Here is a 23,780-nt window from a genome sequence, read left to right as displayed (position 1 = left end):
ATTGCCTAAATCCTCTGGAGATATGTGATTTGGGACTGGATCTTGCCCAGTTAAAAGATCTTTTTTTTTTTGAGAGTATGTCTAATTTAGGTGAACTCTTGTCTTTAGGATAAAAGCTCATGCCATTGTACCCCTCCATTGGAATCTAGGGGAATCCAATTTATGAAAGAGAAAATCAAACATAGTAGTCTGGGTAGAGATGAATTCCTTTGTACAAATTGCTGGAGGCAGCTGAGTTCCTTGATCAAGCCATTGTTCTCAAGAAGAGAAGCTTCTAATCCACCTCTTCATTAACATATCCACCTTCTTATTAATTGTTCAATCAGGATTGATTTTCACCTGTCAAAGGCAATTAAGGAAGCATCCAGGGATCTCCATGGTTTTGTCTTTGGTTATTAATAGAAGCCACTGACTCAATTATCAGCAATATATTGATTATAAATTACCCTGAAATTCTTTCTCTCGGGTTTTTTGTTCATCACAGTCTCTTGACATACTCCTCTATGCCATAGAATATCCAGGAACATAAAGAAAGCAAAAGGGGGCAGCTAGATGATGCAGGGGATAAAGCACCAGATCTCAAGTCAGGAGGACCTGAATTCAAATTTGACCTCAGAGACATGATACTTCCTAGCTGTATGACCCTGAGCAAGTCACTTAACCCCAATTGGAAAGAAAGAAAGAAAGAAAGAAAGAAAAAGATTTTGACTCAGTATTCGCATTGTGAGTGTTCTGAGACTCACATTGACTCTACCTTCCTTCCTTATCTTTTGTTTTCCTATTGCCTTACATATGTATGTATGTGTATGTGTGTGTGTATGTATGTGTGTGTGTGTGTGTGTGTGTGTGTGTATGTGTATCTGTGCTATGACAAGGAGTTATCCAGACAAAAGTGAGTTTCCTTCTATGCCTTAATTTAAGAATTAGTGTTGGAAAATCCTTACCATATATTGATGTTCCCCATTCTGGGACAGTAAGGAAAATATGCAGTAACTTTGAGGTTAAACTTTCTTTACAGTACAGTTGAATAATAGATATTATAGCAAGTGGACTCTGTCACTTATGGACTTGGGTTTTTTTTACTCAAATTTTGATAGGAGATCAGGCAAGTTTTAAGGAAGTATTACTTGAGCCTTGAAGTAAGCTAAAGATTGATTCACAGAGAAGGGGAGGAGGAGGAAGTGCATCTCATGAAACTAAAATAAAAAAGATGATGAGCAGACTAGCTTGATTACAAGGATACTCAGTGGAGGGATGCAAAGCAAGATTGGTCTGATGTCTAGGTATACCATAGGATTCGGGTCGCTGTCCTTGGTCCTCTTTTCTTTTCTCTCTTTACCCTTTTTTTGTGATCTCCTTAACTCAGATTCAAACACTAATTCTCTGTAGATGACTGTCAGATAGCATATACAACTCTCTCCTAAGAGCTATTCCCATATCACCACCTATCTAATGAACTTTTCCACTCCATGTGTGTGGCCCGTCCATCTAACTCCCCTGCTTCTATATAGAGCACCATCACTCCTTCATTCACTCTGGTACCCACTCTCTAAATCTTCCTTAACTTTTTTTCTCTCTTTTCCTTCCCTACACAACTAATGACCAAGTTCTTGTCAAGCCTATCAGTATGTCTCTCAAATTTGTCTCTTTCCTATCATATGACCATGACCTGAATTCTTGCCTTTAGGATAAAAGCTCATGTCATTGTACCCCTCCATTGGAATCTGGGGGAATCCAATTTATGAAAGAGAAAATCAAACATAGTAGTCTGGGTAGAGATGAATTCCTTTGTACAAATTGCTGGAGGTAGCTGAGTTTCTTGATCAAGTCATTGTTCTCATGAAGAGAAGCTTCTAATCCACCTCTTCATTAACATGGAGACCCTTGTCATCTTTCTCTCTCACTTTTGCAACACAGCCTTATAATTACTAATTTCTCTTTCTTTTCACTATTGTGGACTTGCCCTGTTTGAGGTACTGGAAACACAAAGGTTAAAAAGTAACACTTCATTATTTAACTAATTATTTCCTCTCTAACACATTTCTATGCAAAATAGATATTTTTAGTCAAGTCATCCCCCTGTTCAAGAAGTTTCAGTTACTCTCTATTGTTTCTGGTATGAAATACAAATGCTTCTGCTTGATGTTTAGAACTTTAGAGATTGGGCTACAACCTTTCCTTCTTCATGTGACTCCCTTCCCACAGTCTGCATTTCAACCAGGCCTACTTGCAGTTCCTTATGCACAATATTCCATTTCTTTTCTTAGTATCCTTATATAAACTGTTCTCATGACTTAAATGTTCTTCTTTAGATTTTCTTTTCAGAATTTCTAACTCCTTTCAATGCTCAGATCAAAATAAAATTCTTATTCAATACTTTTTTTTTCATTCTCCCTCCTGTTGGTTTTCTTCCGTTGAAATTATTCACTTAATGCTCTAAATAACTATGGATTAGAGAAACGCAAATTAAAAAAAAATCTGAGGTACCACTGCACACCTCTCAAATTGGCTAAGATAAGAAAAGATAATGATACATGTTGGAGATGATGTGGGAAAACTGAGGTTAATGCATTGGTAGTGAATTTGTGAAATGACTCAACCATTCTGGAGAGCACTTTGGAACTGTGTCCAAAGGGCTATAAAATTGTATATCTCTTTTGATCCAACAGGGTTACTATTGGGTCTGTATCCCAAAGAGATCATAAAAAAGTGAAAAGGACCCATATGTGCAAATTGTTTGTAGCAGCTCTTTTTGTAGTGATATGTCCATCAATTAGGGAATGGCTGAATAATTATGTTATATGAATATAATAAAATATTATAGTTCTGTAAGAAATGATGATCATGCTAGCTTCAGAAAAACCTGGAAAGACTTATCTGAACTCATGCTGAGTGAAGTGAGCAGAACCGGAGAACATTGTACTTAGTAACAGCAAGATTATGTGATAAACTTAGCTCTTCTCAGCAATGTGGTAATCCAAAACAATTCCAATAGACTTTGGATGGAAAATGCTATCTATCTGCATCCAGAGAGAGAATTGTGAAGACTGGATGTGGTTTGAAGCACAATATTTTGACATTTTTTTTGTTTGTTTCTTTGCTTTTTTCCTCATTTTTTTCTTTTTGGTATGATTTTTCTTTTACAACATGACAAATATGGAAATATATTTTAAAGTATTATATATTTATAACCTATATCAGATTGTCTGCTATCTTGGGGGGAAATTAAGGGAGGAAGGGAGAAAAAATTGAAACACAAAATTTTACAAAATGAATGATGAAAATTATCTTTAGATATAATTGGGGAAATAAAATACTATTGAGGAAAAAATAAATTATTCATTTACTATGTATTTCAAAAAACCTCATCTGAATAACACTGCTTTCTGTCAGGAGAATGTTTTAGTTCTTCAAGGGAAGGGACTGTTCCTTTTTAATCTTTGTGTTTCCAGCACCTACAATAGTGATGGTTCATTATAAGTGATTAATAAATGCTTGTTGAATTTAGAAGCATAAAAGGATATCAGATAATTCTTGTGTAGTTTTAATGGAAAGGAACTAGTGTGGATTGGTATCAGTCTAGCTACTGATAAGCCCCCTCATTACCAAAGAGTTCTAATAGTCACCTTGGAAAATTCGCCATAATAACAAACCTTATGTCAGCAGGGCACATTTTTGAAGGATATTGACTATTTTGGATCATGTTCAGAAGAGGGCAAATAGGACAATGAAAGCCATAGAGACAGTTCCATATGAGGATTAGTGGAAAGAATAAGGACTGTTTAATCTGAAGAAGAGAAGGTTTAGGGCCAGGTATGGGCTTGGGGACAACTGTTTTAAAGCTATTATGCGGAATCAATTCAGTTTAGCTTTTTCTATATGGAAGGTACATCAAGCTAGGTACACAAAGACACCAGAGAATTATCTAGATAGACATTGTGCAAATGTCTTTCATTATGAGGAGCTTACCAAAATATTACAAACAATCCTAATTGAACAGATTGACTTCTAAGAGGGATAAGGATATGAACTAAGGCATGTACTTAGATCAAAGACAAGGTGAATGGTATTTTCATTTATTGTTTCATTTTTTATCTACTTTTTGCTTCCATTCTTGATCTGTGAGCTGTCTTGCCTATGCTTCCAACTTCTAAACATTTTTGTGTCTGAATAAGTGAACCATCTACAAGGGCATGCATGAATTCTATGCCATCTAGTTATTCCAGATTTCCCCTTAATTTCTTTACCATCTCATCTAGTTATAGTTCCCAGACATCCCAAAGTTTATATTTTAGAATGGAGATAATAGAATCTTAGTCTCCCCAACAATTAAATATAGGAAAATCCAAAGTGAAATTATGAATCTGGGAAGTAGCTGCTAACCTCACAAATTTGACATCCTAAATTGTCATCTCATGTGATTACCAGCCTGTGATAGATTCATCACAGACTTGTGAGGAAAAATGAAGGCAGGTTCAATCCATTTCTCCCCCTCATTATCATTAACCAGTAAACTGTGGTACATACCTCAATAAACCTCCTGCAAGTGTAATCTATGAGTATTGTGTTGATCTTTCACATAGTGTAAAAATGTGGACTTCTAACAACTTCTGATTTACAAAGCATTTGCTATTAAAATTTTGGGGTATTGTGCAGAAAAGAATAATCAACTACCTCTCTAGTTTATCTCATTTATCCCTTTGAACCCACTCAGGTCATGTAGGAAGAGACAATATCTTCTCTAAACTTTGCATCTTTCTCTTTCTGGGCTCCAGTTGGAACTTTCACCCCAAGTGTTATCTGTTTAATCTAGAAAGAACAAGTGTTCTTCCATTCCTGTTTTAGATTAAAAACCAGAAATTTAAGACTTGGCATTTTTTTTGTGAGAGTTGACCATCCTTTATAATCTCAGACCCCAGACTAGAAGGGAGAAAAAAGAAGTCTTTAATTGCTTTTTTCTTCTCTTCCTTTATTGAGGGTACTTTTCAAAGTGTTCTGACTATATGCAACTTTCCTCTCCAGAATAAAAGCCTTAGTCTCTGGGAAACAAAGCCTTCTGGAACATTTGGAACCAGTTAAGTAAATTTATAGCATAAATGTTTGTCTTTGAACTTTTCCACCTGCTGCAAGGGCAGTTTCCATATCCCAAGATCTTATCTGATTTAGAGTAAGAAAGTCTTCTTTAACTGCCATCAGATGGCCAAAACCATGCCCCTTCAAGACATTTCTTTCAAGAAATAACACCTCACCTCACTGTGCCCCTTATCATTCTTTGAGTTTCTCAAAAAAATAAAGGAGGGTGTGATTAAGAAGCCTGTATAAGATATTCATTTCCTTTTTAATCCTTCATTCCAAATGTTATCCTTGATAACCTCTACATGGACAATACAAGCCTTCCTAGCTGTCTGCTAAGCTTCCTTTTGTATATACTGGATATGCAGAGTTCGGTTTTGATAGCTAGTGGGAGAAAAAACTCAATTTATCCTGGAGCTCAAAAAGCATGATAATAATAATCAACAGAGTAATATTTCTTAAGTCTGAAAAATCAGTTCTGTGAGATCACATTCAGGGAGAACAATTAAGGGAAAGAATTACCATTCCTTTATCCATGTCTAATTACATATATTTTCCCCTCTAAGAAAACTTAAGGAAATGAGGTCAAAATGGCCAAAAAATATCCAAAAATTTCTTATCAGTTTTTTTTTCAATTTTGTGAGTAATCCAGATAGGGAAGTAAAGAAAAAAAAATCTGTTGAAAGAATTTATTAGAATGTTTGGCTTGATTTCTATAGCATGAGACAAAATGCTTCAACAAATATGATTTCCTTTGATTCTTCCCCTCTACCAAGAGAAGAGCTTTACCTAAGGGATCATTATTCCCATTCTGCTAAGCCAAATTCATAGCCTGAGAAATAAAGTGATTTATCCAAAGCTCCATCATTAGTTCATGGCACAGCTAGGAGGGCCTCATTGCTGCTCTCACCCATTAGGATTTTGTGCTATTGTTTTAAAATTTGTGTCTTATCCTGTTCTAGATTGGAATATAGACAAAGTCTACGCAATCCCTAAGTTTGTCTGTCTTCCCACTCCCCATTCCACTATGATTCTCTGATCCTTGCTTATTGCACATTCTGTCTGGCCCAACTACTTCATTTTGCCTACAGGACACAGAGTTCTGAAATAGGGATCATATTACCTGAATAATTACCATGAAAAATCATGCCAATAGTCAAATTGGGTTATGCAGAGTGATGCTGTTAAAGGCATTCACAAATGATCCTTAAATAAGCAGAGTCTTAGGTTCATTTCAAATATTATTTTTTTATTTAATTGCAGATGATGAAGCCCCTGAGGTGCCTTCCAAGGGAGTTAGAAATAAGTGGAACATTCCATGTTCTGTCCCATTATCAACTGAAATTGAAGACTAGTTGGTCCTGGTTGATGATAGTATATCTCTGTCAAAATGTCTGGTTGCCCAGTCTAACAGAGCCATTGACTCTCTGGATTTTAAAGTGTGAGGCTGGAAGAGCTTCCAGTCTCAAGAACCTGGTCATTTTGTAGATTTCAGCCAGTTCTTTCTCAGACTTTCAGGGATAATGGAAAGGGGGATTCTTGACTTTTACCTTTCCCCCCTCCAATAAAAACCATACATACCAAGAACATGTATTGTCTAGGAAAATGAGATTTTCTGTTTTGTTTCTTTCCCTGAACTCAGGTAACTCCATAATAATTCTAAGAAACAGATGTTTCCAACAAGAGGTAGAAGCTATTTATCCAAAGGGAGGTGATTTTTTTTTTAGCAACTTCTCAGAGAAGATGACTATCAGCATCTCCAGGATGGAGCTATAATCTGAAAGAACTAAGAAAATATATTTAGTTGGTCTGAAGACCTGAATTTGTCAGCTGATTGGTCCGTGCAGCTCTTAGGTGAATGTGATATACTTTTGAAATGATCCTAGAAAGTTGGATAATGGATGCTGAGTTATTATGCACTGAGGAGGCTTTTTGTTTTGTTTAGCTTAAACATTTCTTTAGTAGTAGAGGAAAAAATAACTGTCCCATATCTGCTATCTCCTTTGTTCATGGACTTATCTATTCTAAAAGGATTACCTTTTTCTGTTAAATGATTTTGGGAAGAATCTGATCATGAATTATAGCCCAAGCTATTTAAGAGTTTTCCTCAGTGCTCTGATGTGGGAGAAAAATAAAGAAGCTCAGAGAAAGCATGACTTAACTCTCTGTATACTAAGCACAAATGATATAAGTCTAGAGCAGGAGCCCTTTTGTGGAAAGAGTTGAACTTAACATTTACTAATCTACTTATAGGCAGCTAGACAGTGCAGTGGATAATGTACCAGCCCTGAGCGGAACCATAACATCATATACAGTAACAACAATATTGTATGATAATCAGCTGACTTAGCTATTCAGCAATATTGTGATCTAAGACAATTCTGAAAGACTCATATTGAAACATGCTATCTATCTCCAGAGAAAGAAATGATGGAATCTGAAGACAAATCAAAGCATCCTTTAAAAATTTTTCTCTCTTTTATTTTTGGTCTGTATTTTTTTTTAACAACATGACTATTGTGGAGATGTTTTATATGGCTGCACAGGTATAACATATCAAATTGCTTACATTCTCAACAAAGAGACAGGGAGAAAATTTGGAACACAAAATTTATTTTTAAAATGCTAACTTTTCCTTTACATGTAATTGGAAAACAACATTTTGCTATATTCTGTTAAGAAGTAGTAGTACCTTCCTTTTAACCACCTAAATTTGCAATTAACCATATGTTCTGCTTCACTTCTCACATATTATTAATTGCCAATTCTTAACTTGTTTTCTCATCACTCACAAGACATCTACTACAGGTAGATACCATTATTCCTCTGGAAATCTAGTCTCAGATACGTAAGTGCTGTGTGACCCTAGCAAGTTACTTAACTTTGCTTGCAAAACAAAAACCCATTTATACATGTAAATATGCATATATTTTGCATACATAAATGTAAAAATACATTTATTTATATATATGCTGTAAGTGAAAAGAATCCCAAATCTGAATGTCAAAGATTGACTGATTCTCCTCTTTGTACCTTTGACCAAGTCCCTCCCTTTTACCCAGTTTCAATTTCCTCATCTGTCAAATGAAGAAGTTGGTTAAGATCACAGATTTAAAAATAGAGGATCTTGGAGATCATCCAGATATCTCTATAATATATATATATATATTAGATATAAATAATAGATATTATACACACACACACACACACACACACACACACACACATATGATCAGGACATAGGTTCACAGAGATTCAGTGACTTGCCCATGATAACATCTAGAGTCAGAATTTGAACTCAAGTCTTCCTGACTTTCCTTCTAGCTACTCCATCATGCCTCCTTGCTGGTCCAAGCCGTTTGTTTTGGAGCATAGCTCTCTTACTTAGCTCGATTCACCAGAGTTAAAGAAATATACTATATGGCAAAGAACACTGAAATTTGGGCCTGAGAACTTGGGTAGAACAATGCCCCTGGAATTCAGTATCTGTGTGACACTGGAAAAATCTCTTGTCCTTTCAAGGTTAAAAAAGGTAGAATGGTATCCTGGCTGGAATACTGTATCTAAAGCCAGATCAGGCTTAAATTCAGCTTTGCCAGATCAAAAATCAATTGGCCATCCTTTACTAAGCACTTGTTAGGTGCCAGGTTGTTGCTGTGCTGGGCAGTGCCAATTCGTCAACAAAAATGCACTAGTCCATGTTTGTCCTTCAGGAATCTTTTTTCCATGGGAGCAGGGGAAGCCACTCCTTCACACGGTAATAAATACAAAGTATATATAAGGTAAATTCCAAGTAATTTGAGAGAGTCACTAGAAGTAGTGGAGTAAAAAGGATCATTTGAAGATGGCAAGTGAGTTGGGACCTGAGGAGGAATCTAGGGATTACAGAGGACAAAGGTGAAGATGGGGTATAGGTTCCAAGAATGCAGGAGGGGCAGCCTGTACAAAAGAGAGAAAGTGATGGAAAAGAACTGATGGAAAGTTGATGGAAATTGTCAGTTTGGCTGAGTCATCAATTGTTTGCGGCAGGGAGTCATGTATAATGCTACTGCAAAGATTGATGAGCTAGGTTGTGGAAGGCTTTAAATAACAAAGAGAAAAGTCTGTAATTTATTCCTAGAGTCAGTGTAGAATCACTGAGTTTAGTGAGAAATGATTTGGTATCATTAAACCTGTATTTGAGGAAAATATCTGACAGTGGAGGATGAATTGTAGTGGGGAGAGACTAGGGACAGGGATACCAACCCTAACCAGCAGTTATGACAGCAGTCCAAGCATGAAGTGAGGAGAATCTATATCAGGGGAGTTTCTATGTGAGCAAGAAGAAGAGGACATGTGGAGAGAGGCTGGGGAGGAAAAGACAAGATTTGGTTGCAGATTGAATAGGGAGGAGAGTGGTGTGAATGAGAACCAGAAGTTAAAGATGACTTTAAGATTGTAAACATGATGACTGGAAGGATGATACAGTAATAGGGATACTCTACAGTAATAGGGATGATAGGAGGCTGACAGGTTTGGGTAAAAGATAAATTCTGTTTTGGAGATATTGATTTTGAGATACCTACAGGACCCAAAAACTCAGAGAGAAGAGAGAATCTAGAAACAGGGTAAACTTTTCCCATGACTTTGGCTAGAATAGTGATCATGATGACTCAACTCTTGCTTCTCTGTGTTGCCAAAGGGATATTACTTCCCATCCATTGACTTCCATCTTCCTAGAAAATAAATGACCAGACACTATTATCATTTAGGTCCCTTTCAAAGCCATCTTCTAAGTTTCTTTCCCTTTTTATCTTTAGTACCTCAGTTTCTTTATCTATAAAGATGTTATCTCCAGCACAGAGAGGGTTCAGATTTTGGATCCATGGAAATTTGAAGAACTTCATTTGCTAGGGTGTCTAGGACTGGGGTTAGTCAAGCCCTGATCTGGTTGCTGGTGATGATAACAACATGCAGAAGCCAACACTGACTGAAGGACACGGGTATCTTATATTCTACTCAGAGGTATGCACTGTTCTCTAGAGTACGGGATTATTCAGAAGGACTAGCACCTCTGGTTTGAGGGCTCACCTTTTCAGGATGCTCATTTATCTTTGGTGCCCACCTGATTCATCCAATTCTTGCCTGTGGCTCCAAGAAACTACAGTGCACACAAAAGCCACATCTCAGTAAAACTATCTCAGCAGATAGGCTAACTCAGATTGAAGGTAACCAATGAATCTCAAACCCACTGGTGAATTGGGGAATATCTACTCCAAACACATAAAGACTTCCCCCAGGGGAATGAGCAGATGAGAACAATTTGTTTCAACCGCCATGAAGGCAGGAAAAGTAAGTGCTATGGAGCACTCAGAGATTGTTGAGAACCGATTGCATTCCAGGCTATTGCCACTGAGTTTCATCTTGCCACTGGGATTCAATGACTGGAAGAGAGAGTGAAGCTAAAGATTTTGTGCAACTCTACCTCACTTAAATCCAATTCACACACAGGTCAAGACATTACTCATGGTACCATTAGTCTTCTTAAAAATGAAGGACAAACAACAACAAATGCTCTCTGAGGTACTTTCAGGTATCCAGATGTTGAATTGTCTCTGAACAGTTATTTGCTCTTTCCTTTTTCCTTCAAATGCTGCTGCTGCTAATTATAATAAATCCAACTCATATTCCTTTAATATTTACAAAATGTTTCCCTAGGAGTTAGCTGGTAGGGAAAAGGAGTTCAAGTTTTATTGTCTCCATTTTGCAGGTGAAGAAACTGAGGTTCATGGAGGTATGTAGTAACATGATTGCTAGGTGGCAGGACTGGAATTAAAGCTTGGGTCATTTGACTCTTGATCAGAATATTTTTGGCTGCTTTGCCACTAAGGATCATCCTTGCCAGACAGATAATCTAACTTTTCCTTCAACTTTCTCTCCAGTGACTTCTTGGATCTGAGTTTCTGTCCTTCAACTCCTCAGACACAGGTTTTATGACTCTGACATTTTGTGCTGACCTCTGTTGATGGCTTCTGCCCTCTGAGGTATACCTTGTTTAGTCTTTCCCTTGATTTATGTCTATTCTCAACAGCTGCACTCAAACTACCTCTGTGATTTGTGATCTGGTCACACTTGCATTGTCTTATCTACTGCAAAATCTTGGCTTACTCTCCTGCATCTCTCTTTTTCCATGCTTTTTAGTTAGTTTCCATTAGAGCAATTATTTCTCTTTCATTTTCTGTCTGGTTTAATAATTAAAATAGTGACAAAATGTTCTAATGATGAAATGGGGAGGGGAGATGAGTTCAAATAGTTTTAAAAGCTTCTCATTGAAGCTTCCCTCTAATACCCAAACGAAGGATTGGGGATTTTGTTGAGGAAGGTATTGGGAAAGCAATAGTTTGTCAGTTACTGAGTACAAATACACAAAGAAAGTTATCTGTCACCTCTGATACTGCTGGGCCATCAATGTCATTATCTGCTCCCTGATGGGTATGGCACTATGCTTTAGCTGTTCCATGTTGTTTCCCCCTTTCTCTTGGATGCTTTTTTTGCTGCAACATGTAGTTTTCATCTTAAGTGCTTCCTCTTTCCATAAGACAAGGAATTATCTCTGTGCTATAGCACAGAAGTGAAGCATCAATTCTTATAGTGAGAATAAAAGCCCTTATGCACCCAGTCACTAGACTATAAAAAAGAGATTTTCTTTAAAGAAAGGTTTCTGTTTGGTTTAGGATTAGTCTCTTTTTACTCTAGTCCATTTTGGATTGTTAATCTGAATTTTTTCTCAAACAACTAGGCATAGGAGGAAAGACTGCAATCCAGAGACTGAGAATTAGGGTTGTATGACTGTGAAGCATTCCATCTTCTCTCAACATTCTCTCCCTCCCCTAATCCTTCAAGTCCAATATATAGCAAACAGGCAGATTAAAGAACTTTCTAGTCATATGCGTCTGTGTCTTTTGTCTTTCCTTAATGAAATTTCTTGCTTATGAGAAAGATATAGTTCACACATAAGTTTATTCTTCTTTCTTCCCTTCCTTCCTTCTTTCCTTTCTTCCTTCCTTCCTTCCTTCTTTTCTACCTTCCTTCCTTTCTTCATTCCTCCCTCTCTTCCCTCCTTTCTTCTTCTCCTACTCTTCTTCTTCCTCTCCCCCTCGCCCTCCTCTACATTTCTTTCTTTTATTATGACTTTCCTTCCAACTTCTCCATTATTCTTCCTATGTACTCAGTCTGTCCAATTTGAATCTTACTTTCTCAAATAGCTCTGATCTCAGCAAAAAGAAATATCACAAAGCAAATGATCAACATAATTTTGGTCACTGTATGTGTTTTTTTTTCCCTTAAAGTATTTGGACTAAGAGAATATTTTTGTTCTTTTTAAATGATCTGATAGTCATGATACACTGCCTTTGCTAGTACAGAATTTACTTCCAGAGCCAGTAATACCAACACTAAAGAAAAAAACATCTAAGGTTTCCAATTTCTTGCCCAGTTTCTTTGGCTATGTTCCAAAAAGACTCTGCAGTTGTGTCTGGTCATGTTACTTATGCCCATATAAATCATCAGACTTGCATTTGTTGTTTGCCCATTGTTGGGAGGTCCTGTGCCATGTAAACACATGTAGTGGAAAGACACTAAGCCCCTTTTTCTTTTGTTAATATCAAACCAACCAAAAGTAGTTCAATGCCTTTTTGCAGAGATTCATCCTTCCTTCCTCTAGTACACAAACCCCTTTGACTCTTTTGTTTTCAGAAGACTAATTGGTAAGAAAACTATCAAAAGTGAAAAACATCTCTAATGAAGAAAATTTCATGATCTTTTGTGTTATATATGTACATTTCAGAAAACAAATGTCAGTACCCACTTATAAAATCATATAAGGACATATTAATGTTCATTCAAAACTTTGAAATAGAACCTACAGTTTAGGGTCAAATATTCCTTTTCCTTTCAGGACATTGTTTTCAAGCTCTTCTTTTCTGTTTTTTCTTTAAACTATTAAATTGAGATGATTTTAGAGTGTGAAACTATTTTAATGACATGCGATTTTTATTGTTTTCAAAGTATGTTGATACAACAGTGGCCATGTCTTTTTGTGTTCGTATAAGAGAATGACAGCAGTCTCTAGCAGACAAAAGCAGCTCAAGGTGGTACTGGGATAGTGCAGGGGAGGCGGGGATTCCAGGTGTATATGTAAAGCTGGATCAGAAAACCAATGATTAGAGCTAGAGTGGGGGGAAGAGATACTGGGAATCAGTAATTAAAATGGCCAAGGTCGAACCTTGCGAGAAGTAAGGAATAAGGGGGGCTGGGAATGAGAGGCAGAAGCACAGTCCCATGTTAAGGATCATGTGAGCTGAGCTATCTGGAAGCAGTGACTGCACAAGTCAGAGTTGGAGTCTGGTCTGGCCCATCTGACTGATGGGATCAGCATGGAAGCAGGAAGAAGCATCTCGAATTCAGAGCCACATGTTGTCAGACAGGTCCCCACATTGGAGAAGTGGTTGCTAGTTGTCAAGCCTTAGTCTCCTGATAATGGGGAAAATATATCTTATAGAATGCATCATGTATTCTCCTGCCTCCAAAGCAAAACTGGAAAGCTTTTTTTGTGGCATCAAATGCTACCAACACAACATCTCCCCTTTCCAGTGGACATTATTTAAGGGCATCCAGGTACCCTGATGTACAGTGTGTGCAGAGGGAGAAGTGTGGAATTCCAGCCCTTACTTTGACTCCTAAACCTCTGGACTTCAGCCAATGACAAGCTCTCTGACTGAGTCTCTGTGTCCTTGACCCAAATATAACTGGTCTGAACTAAATGCTCATCCCTGAGGTGGGGGGTAGTTCCTTCTACTTCTAAAGTAGGATCCTAGGGCCATATTCCCATTCCATAAGAAAACAATGAACATAGTGGAGAAAACTGGTTCTGGAGATAGGAAAACCAGGATTCAAATGTGGCCTCAGACACTTACTAGCTATGGGATTCTGTCTGCCTCAGTTTAAGTCTTCTTATTATTGACAGAGGTCAGTCATTGCTTCCTTTTTTCTTCAATCTCTCATCACATCTATAGGACAGCTTAGGGCTTTGTTTAGCACTTAAAGTGTATAAGGGACAAATGACCCAATGTATAAGGAAGAATTCCTCTTGTTGTCCAAAGGCAGCATCTGAAGAGTGATTTCTGAACCTGAATGAAATCCTTCTTCTTGATTTGCTAGAATTGTCTAGAATTGCTGACCTGGGAAAGAGTGGAAAAACTTTCTTTTTCCTCTTTTGGCCTGGGAAAGTCCTGCTTTCTTGGTCAATATTCATCTGGAATCTAAAAAGTGGGAGGGTTAAGGCTTTAGAGTCCCATTGGGGAACTCATACTCAATGGAAAGAACCAACATTGTTTCCTCATGCTTGTATAAGAAACTTTGAGGGAACATTTCTAGGAACTGAATTTTAAAATAAAGTATAAATGGACACTTTCCATTCAAGTTAAGTCAATTTACTTCATGCTTTAGGTTTGTTTCAGTTGTTCCATTTTACTTTAGAGAACACTGGCTGATAAAGCCAGATGGAGTTGAGATGAGAGGTTCAATGATGGAGGCCAGGGAGAATTTCCATAAAATTATCATTATGGCTCAGCCTAGGTTAGAGATGACTTCATTGAACAAACCCAACCCAGAAACAGACTCTTACAGATACTTACAATAGTGTCTTTGCTCTCCCTTTTCTCCTTTTTGCCCTTTCTGTCCAGGAAAACCTTTAAAAAAAATTCATATTTGCTTTAGAGGTACAGCAGTGGTATGTGGGTGGGAGTATAAAAATGGGAAGGTACTCAACCTCACCAGGGAGATCCTAATCAAGGGCAGACCCTCCAAGCCTCTCTGAAGGGGGGACAGCTGAGGAGCCAGAAAACGTGGGTTTCTAATACACTAGGCCATCCTTCCTTCTTCCCATGATTTACTTCCTGGATGAAGATGGGACCAGAGTCCAAGCCTTTACTCTGCCTTCTGCTACTTAAACACTCTACCTAGACATGATTAATGTTAGAGAAGCAGCATGGCATTTGGGCTGGGTTCTGGATTTGGAAGAAGCTCAATGATTCAAGCAAGTCTCTTAACCCCTTGGTTAAGGTCTTCTTGGGCCTCAGGTTGTCTGTAAAATGGGGCTAATAGCTGTGATATTGATCTCCTAGGTTGTCATGATTGCTTATAAATGATTTTACAAACTTTAAGCTTCTACATGTGAATTCTGCTGTTATTTTATGGATTGGCTGCTAGATAGAGCAGTGAGTAAAATGTTGGGCCTGGATTAAAGAAAACCTGAGTTCAACTCTGCCCTCAGACACTTACTAATGTGACCCCAGGCAAGTCACTTTCCCTGTGCCTGTCTCAGTCTCCTCATCAGTAGAATATGAGTAATAATAATAATAATAATAAAATCTATCTTCCTGATTTGTTATGAGGATCAGAGGAGATAACAAAAAGAAAGAACTTTGCAAATTTTAAAGCATGATATAAATGTTGTTGTTATTGTTGTTATCAGAAACACAATTATTCTTTTGAAAGCATCCCTGCCTCCAGATTTCTATCTGAAAGATGATTTCAATTTCAAGAGGGCATTCCCTGATTTGACTCAAAAATCAGTGCTCTTTTCTCCACTTTGTTCATATCCTTGACTAATTGAAGAAAGCTAAAAGGCAACTTCAACTCATGTGTCCTTACCCCATTATTCCCTTGCTCTGCCTGGTGCAGAAAGTCTCCTTGAAAAAACAGTTTAGTCAACTAATTTTTGAGTCAGAGGATATGGGTTCAAATTATGGAATCATAGATTTAGAGATGAAAGTCATCTTAGAGACCACTATGTCCAACTTTTTATTTTATAGTTGGGGAAATTGAGGATGGATAAGGCTGAGTGAATAATTGCTATGGTCATGCAACTGTCAAACATAGGTTTTCCTGATTCTCATGGAGTCTAGTCTTCTATCTACTGAGCTACTTAGAAGCCTCTAAATTTTGAATCTTAGCTTTACTACCTACTTTCTGTGTGACTTTAGGGAAAAAAAACTTTACCTCTCTGCTTTAGAGGAGCTGGAAATTAAAAATTCCTTTTGGCTTGAAGTTTGATGATATGATATAAAAGTGGTTGGAGAAACAGATTCTACCGTTAATGGAGAGTTAGGCTCATCCAATGATGGATTTTTGGAAGAACTCATCTTTTCCATTTCCCAATATATTAGTGGAGACAAAAAGGGAATGTGGGCAGAAAAGATCAGTGGAATGATCTCGATCAGTCCTAATGCAGAGTGCAAATGATACAAGATGTTTCTGGGATCTTGTCCTTAGTCCTGGTTCTTTAAGGATTCATGTCAAAAAATTGGGGAAAAGCCTAGGTAGCTTAGCTGACTTGCAAATGACTAGGTCTTTAGGTGGTAGAATAGATAGAGTTAGGAAGGCTTGTGATCAAATCCTGACTCAGATATTTTCTTGTTATATGACCCTGGACAAATCATATAAATTCTATGAACTGCAGTTTTCTCAACTCTGAGTTTTCTAAATTCATAGCATATTCCTTACATGGATATTGTGAGGATCAAAGAAGATATTACATGGAAAGTGTTTTGTAGACCTTAAAGCACTACATTCAGGATGGCTCTGATTACCATGGACCCAAGACTGGGAGAAAAAGCTAACTGATATTCATAATCAGGGTCCAAAAAGGATCTCAGATAAAAAGATGAAAGTTGAAAGAGATAAGGGGAAAGACTCTTGGTGGTGGTGGTGGTATTGGTTTTAAGAGCAATTTCATAAATATAAGATGTAAAAAGCAAAGTTAGAGAGCCAATCACATAGGGGGAGTACTGGACGGAAAGCTCCATGTATTTCAAAGGGAATTGAGTCAGAAATCCCAAAGTAAAGATGTTTTTGTTGATCAGTCATGTCCAATTCTTCATGACCCCATAGATCATGCTTTCTAAGGGGATTTTCTTGGCAAAGATACTAGTGGGTTTGCCATTTCCTTCTCCAATGGATTAAGACAAATAGAGCTTAATGACCCCCTCAGGGTCACACAGCTAGTGTCTAAAGTTGGATCTGACCAGGACCAGTGTTCCATCCATTAAGCTCCCTAAATTCCTCCTAAGGTGATCTAAGTCTTCATTAATATAAAGGCTCTGTGACCTCAGGCGAACCGTTTTGCATTGGCAGCCTCAATATCCTGATCAGAAAAATGGAGATAATAATCTTTACCACATCTACTCCCCAAATCTCTCAGAGGTATAAGGTAAGGAGAGCCCTTAGAAATTTTGTGTTATAGAACAAAGCTTCTTAAACTTTGGGTCACAATCCCCTATGGGGTTGCAAAATTGAATGTGGGAGTCATGAAGTTATGATTTATTATCAGTAAATGATTGATCTATACACCCATTTTATATACCTATATATATCCTGAGTAAAAATTTCTTAGGCAAAAAAAGGTTGCAAGTGGAAAAAGTTTAACTTCTCTACTAAATATATATATATATATATATATATATATAGATAGATAGATAGATAGATAGATAGATAGTTGAAAACAATCTATGCATGAATTTGGAAAAATAAAATAACATATTTTTAAAAAGCCCTTTTCTAGAATACAACTATCACCAGGGTTACTTACCAGTACCCTAACCCTGATTTGTGTCCAAACCAACACTCCAGTTATTGTTTCTCTCCTTCCTTCTCCTCCCTTCATTTTCCCCGCATCCCAACTTCCACATTATGTTCCTTGTGTTTCCATGTAGTGGTCGCATAATCATGGTACCTTGTCTTCCCTTGATCCCTGGGATTCCAGGATTTCCTCTGTTTCCTTGGGGGCCCATCATTCCCCTGTCACCCTTTAGACCTGGAAGACCTGAGGAATGCAAGGAATAAAAAGAAAATGACCCAACATCAGCATTTTGTCCTGCAGACATCAAAGCACACCATGGCAATTCACTTATCTGGGAAATGAGGTAAGAAGGTCTTATCTTTCTAAAGGACAAAGCATCACCTTGGCTAAAATATCATGCAGATAGAAGGGTCAACTGCTACACAATAACTATAGGTACAAATGGAAAGGAATCAAGTACATAACTCTGGGGTTCCAATCATCTTTCTAGACTCTGTGGACATTGCTCCTAGATGCACAATGTTTCACTGAATAACTTGGACTTATTTTCAGAAAGAAATTTTAGCCTAAGAAAAGGAAAAAAAAACTTTCTAATTACTAAGAGATGTCCAGAAATGCCTTGGAGGTCTGTGGAATGCAGAGTAATAGCAAAACTTTTTTGGATGATATTTTTCAGTTGGCAACATAACTAAGACCTCTCACCCACCAGATCCCTGATGATATTTCTATACATCATATACATCATAGCCCTATTTATTGACTTTTTAAGCTGAATACTAAGAAAATCAGGCATATTGTTCATTTTTTAAAAAATGTTTTTCTGATGAAACCTAGGCTGGTCAAATACATTGATCAAGGAAAAGCCTTTAAAAAGAGTAAAAAAGAATAGAGAGGATTTTAGGAGATTAAGTAGACAATTTTAGTTACATAAAGTTGAAAATTAGAAGAGAAAATTAACTGGGAAAATTTCTTTCAGTATTTATTTTTGGTAAAGGTCTAATATCCAAGACATATAAGGAATTAGTAAAAAAAAAAACTATAAGAACAATTCTCAATAGAAAAAAAAAAGGTATCCAAGGATATGAACAGATAGTTTTCAAAATACTTAAAGCAATTCTATAGTTTCACCTCATAGTCTTTTTCCATCTAAGTATATTCCTCTGGATTTTATCATGCCCCTGTACTACATACTCTCCACTGTCACCCCTGCTACCACTACCACCCCTTTGCAGCTTCCTTTTATATGATGTCTTCTCTCATTAGTCTGTGAGTTCCTCCAAGGCAAAAATTATTTTTTTGTCCCTCTTTGTATCCCCAGTGCCTGATAGAGTAGGGATAATAAATGTTAGTTAATAATTGATATGTATTAATTGAAAGATTGACAAAGATGATAGAAAAGGTTATTGTTGAAAGGAGTATTGGAAAACAGATATATTAATACAGCACATTGTTGGTGGACCTGAGAAGTGATCCAATCATTCCTGGAAAGCAGTTTAGAACTACATCCAAAAATTTACTGTCTATTCCCTTTGATATATCATTCCCACTAATATTCCAAAGAAATGATACTCCAAGAATAGATATGAAAAAAACTATATATCAAAAAATACATATACACATTTTGTTACAGAAAAGAACAAGAAACTAAAGGGCTTTCTTCTGAATTGGGGAAGAGCTGAACAAATAATGATGAATGAGTAAAATGGGATTTTCTTGAACCATAAGAAATGACATAATGGATACATTTAGAAGGATCTTGGAGGACTTAGATGAACCGAATGAAATGAACAGAAATAGAAGAGCAATTTGTATAATGGCTATGAATCTGACCTTGAATTCTTTGAGGAAGAAAGAAGAATATCCTGAGGGTCAGTAGATAATAGTCATCAAGACCTGGATTGGGTGACAGGATGAGTCTTTAAAAGGAAGAGAGGTACATACAGGTCCCTTTCCCTTTTTTAGTATCTCTTTGGGGTATAAGCCCAATAGAAACACTGCTGGATCAAAGGGTATGCACAGTTTGATAACTTTTGGGGCATAATTCCAGATTGCTCTCCAGAATGGCTGGATTCATTCACAACTCCACCAACAATGCATCAGTGTCCCTGTTTTCTCACATCCCCTCCAACATTCATCATTATTTTTTCCTGTCATCTTAGCCAATCTGACAGGTGTGTAGTGATATCTCAGAGTTGTCTTAATTTGCATTTCTCTGATCAATAGTGATTTGAAACACTTTCATGTGAGTGGTAATAGTTTCAATTTCTTCATCTGAAAATTGTCTGTTCATATCCTTTGACCATTTATCAATTGGAGAATGGCTGGGTAAATTGTGGCATATGAATGTTATGGAATATTATTGCTCTGTAAGGAATGACCAGCAGGATGAATACAGAGAGGCTTGGAGAGACCTACATGGACTGATGCTAAGTGAGATGAGCAGAACCAGGAGATCATTATACACTTCGACAACGATATTGTATGAGGATGTATTCTGATAGAAGTGGATTTCTCTGACAAAGAGACTTAACTGAGTTTCATTGGATAAATGATGGACAGAAACAGCTACACCCAAAGAAGGAATACTGGGAAATGAATGTGAACTATTTGATTTTTGATTTTCTTCCCGAGTTATTTTTACCTTCTGAATCCAATTCTCCCTGTGCAGCGGGAGAACTGTTCGGTTCTGCAAATATGTATTGTATCTAGGATATACTGCAACATATTTAACATATATAGGACTGCTTGCCATCTTGGGGGGGGAGGGGAGGAAGGAGGGAGGGGAAAAAGACGAAACATAAGTGATTGCAAGGGATAATGTTGTGTAAAAATTATCCTGGCATGGATTCTGTCAATACAAAGTTATTATTAAATAAAATTAAATTAAAAAAAAAAAAAGGAAGAGAGGTTATTCTGTGAAACCGGTAGAGGGAATATTTGGAAGTAGCAATGAAAGACAAGGTGATATTCTGACTATGCCAGTGACCAGTGGTCAGGGGTTATGACCAGGTGTACCTGGTAATGGAAAGGGTGGTAAGAGATGCCATATCATCAAGAGGTAACCATGCCTCAGAAAGGGTAGGAGATGAAAGAAGTCTGAAAGAAAGTTTAAAATGAAAGGAAAATTTAATTATGTAGCAGGCATTCCAAAAGGCACAGTTCAAAAGAAGACCAGCAGTGGGACATGGACAAAGATTGGGGCTGGGTATAAGGTTGAAATTAATAGGAATAAGTGAGTGGCAGCTAGGTATGGGAAGTAGGGTTTGTATATTCATAAGAAAGTATTCAGAATGATTTGGATGAAGTGAATATAAGGGAATGGGAGCATGGGAACCACTGAGAAATGAGTCCAGACAGACTATGAGTGGATGAAGAGGTCCAGTGAGGGAGGAAGGTGATTATACCTCTTTTTCTTCATGTAGTGGTGATTTTGGGAGACCTGAGGAGGCCCACAGCACAGGAAGTAGGAGTAAACAGATCCCTGCCCAAGAGACTGAATAGCATGTGAGGGTACCTTGCCTGTCCTGAAGAAGGCCCCATATGTGAGGGTATTGCCTCCACTCAGGGAATTCTGGCATTGGAGATGCTCTTGGAGAAGAGCTTGATAAAAACCATTGGGAGCTAAAGTGGCTAGTTTGTCTGGTATAATGGAGAATAATTTATAATTAGTCTAGGAAGATATGTTGAAGCCAGAATTTGATGGGATTTAAATGCCAGGCAGACACATTTGGTTTATTGTAAAAGCAGTAGGGAGCCACTCAAATAGAAGATTGATGTGGCCACACCTGTGCTTTAGGAATTTTAATTTGCCAGGGATTTGGAGGGTACAATGGAGAATGGAAATATTAGAGGCAGGGGGAACAGGTAGGAGACTATTGCCATAGCCTAGGTGAAAGGAGGTTGGCGACCTGACTCAGGGTGAAGTCTCTGTGAGTAGAGAGGAGAAAGGCGTGGAAGAGGCAGAATCACTAACACTTGTCAATAACTGGATATGGAAGGTGAAAAGAGAGAACTGTGGATGGGTCCAAAGGCAAGAATTCAGGAAACTAAGAGAATGGTGCTTCCCTTAACAGAAATGAGAAAAATAGGAGCAAGGATGGTTTTAGGGGGAAAGACAATAAGTTTGGGGGGAATATGCTGACTTTGAGATACCTAAGAGACATCCAGTTGGAGATGTCCAGCAGTCAGAGATGTGAAACTGGAGCTGTTGTAAGCCATGGAGATTTCAATCAACCTTCCACACTCTCCCCAAACCAGCTGGCACTGTGCTGGAGTTAAGAAGCAGACCTGAGTTGGTCTGAATTACCTCCAAGTGGAATGAAGCATGAAAAACTCTGATGGGGAACTTGGGGGACCCCTGAGAACTTCTGTGCTCATTATTTCCATGATCCTCTTTGAATGTAAGCTCCTTGATTGTGGAATGTGTATTGCTGTTATCTTTGAATCTCCCAATAACTGACCTATTACCTTCAGCAGGTACTGAAAAAAATTGTCTATTAAATTGAATCCTGAGTCACTCTAATGGATGTTGGTATGATCCTTTTAATACTCATTCAGAGTGGTTTGGATTTTCCCAGAGCATATATTCCCCTAAAAATATACATATAAATATATTGTAAACATATGCATATAGATGTATACACATGCTCACATGCTTTGCCAACTCTTCTCCAAAGCCACATCAGCTTAGGCCATTGAATATACCAATAAATCTGTAGTTAAGACTTGCATTTAAATCTCTCTTTTGCTTTTTTGAAAATCACTTCAGCTCCCTGGACCTCAGTTTCCCTATAGGCTATATTCACGTACCTCTTGGGCCAATGATGCCAGGAACACCTATATCTCCTTTGAAGCCTCTGTCTCCTCGTTCACCTTTTGGTCCAGGAGGGCCTTGAAAGAAAGAGATGATAACTGCTGATCATAACTGGTGATCAGACACATACCAGCCCTAATCCTGAGGAGAAAGGGCAGCCCTTCCCCCAACTGATAAGTCATTTCTCCCTCCTGGAATATGCCAGAACCTTTCCAGGTCCCATTTTTTCCCTGCACTTCATTCACTGAATAAAAGACTGAGGCATCTACTGGTATCATGGCTAGAAGATTGGTTAAAGTCCGGAAGCCCTGAGTTTGAACCCTGCCTCAGCCATTTACCAGGCCACTTTATTGCTTTCTACCTCATTTTTCCCCCTGTAAAATTTACTATTTACTAGAGTTGTTTGGAGGATCAGATGTTAAAATTTATAGAAAGTATTTTGTAATCTTAAAGCTTTTTATTATTGTTATAATTAACTCATCTAAACATTTGAGGTCTTCTACTAACTGGATCTACCTTTCATCCACTTTTATTTCCTACCACTATAAACCTCACCATTGCCATTCATGTGTTCTACCTTCTAGACAATACAGATTGTTCTTGTCATGAAGACTTATTTCAAATTCAGCTTCAGACATTTTCAGTTTGTGGGACCTTGAGCAAGGCATTTTACTTCTATTTGCCTCAGTTTCCTCAATTATAAAATAATAGCACTTGCCTTACAGAGTTGGTCATATGCCTTGCACATCATAAATGCTAAATAAATCTTTGTTCCATTCCTTGCTGTTGTGATGAACCCACCTACTCAGTTATCCTGGTCAGTACCATAATAATAATTGACTCTAATGATATTTAGCTATTTGAAAGAAGGGGAAGAGAAAGGATAAAATAACTCCTTTCCTTCTCTCAGCTGCAGATAGCACAAAAATTCTTAAGAATGAATGATTTCCCCCAAATAAATTTTGAAAAAAGCAACTTTCTATCTGGAATGGAGAAGGATCTCATTTCCATATTGGTCCCTTTCTTGAAAAGAGGGAATATCCTCTACCCTCTGACCCATATCTACAAGGCTTAGAATGGAGGAGCAAAAATGTTGCTTAAGAGCTGGTCTGGATCTTAACAAAAAGTAGCTTGTGACCTGTCCTGACTATTAGTAGTCAGTGGAATTCCCAGATATAGGTCTTCTGGGGTCCTTCTCTTGACTTTGGTCTCTTTCCCCCATGTGACACATTAGCTTTTTTTCTACCCTCTCCTCTGCCTGGTGGACAAAAGAGC

General features: G+C 37.6%; 1 protein-coding gene across 1 annotated transcript in view; it reads right to left on the bottom strand.

The window, feature by feature from the left end:
• Positions 1-23,780, bottom strand: part of MSR1 (macrophage scavenger receptor 1) — an 86,468-nt gene that overhangs the window by 25,837 nt on the left and 36,851 nt on the right. The window contains exons 6-8 of the mRNA XM_051964695.1: positions 22,502-22,582; positions 17,846-17,935; positions 14,748-14,801 (exon numbers count right to left, since the gene is read on the bottom strand). Coding sequence (XP_051820655.1) covers positions 14,748-14,801; positions 17,846-17,935; positions 22,502-22,582 — 225 coding nt within the window. The remainder of the gene's footprint in view (positions 1-14,747; positions 14,802-17,845; positions 17,936-22,501; positions 22,583-23,780) is intronic.

This window comes from Antechinus flavipes, chromosome 6 (genome assembly GCF_016432865.1).
Source record: "Antechinus flavipes isolate AdamAnt ecotype Samford, QLD, Australia chromosome 6, AdamAnt_v2, whole genome shotgun sequence".
NCBI classification, from domain to species: domain Eukaryota; kingdom Metazoa; phylum Chordata; class Mammalia; order Dasyuromorphia; family Dasyuridae; genus Antechinus; species Antechinus flavipes.
Note: the sequence above shows the minus strand (reverse complement) of the source record. Positions and strands in the feature narration are given on the sequence as shown.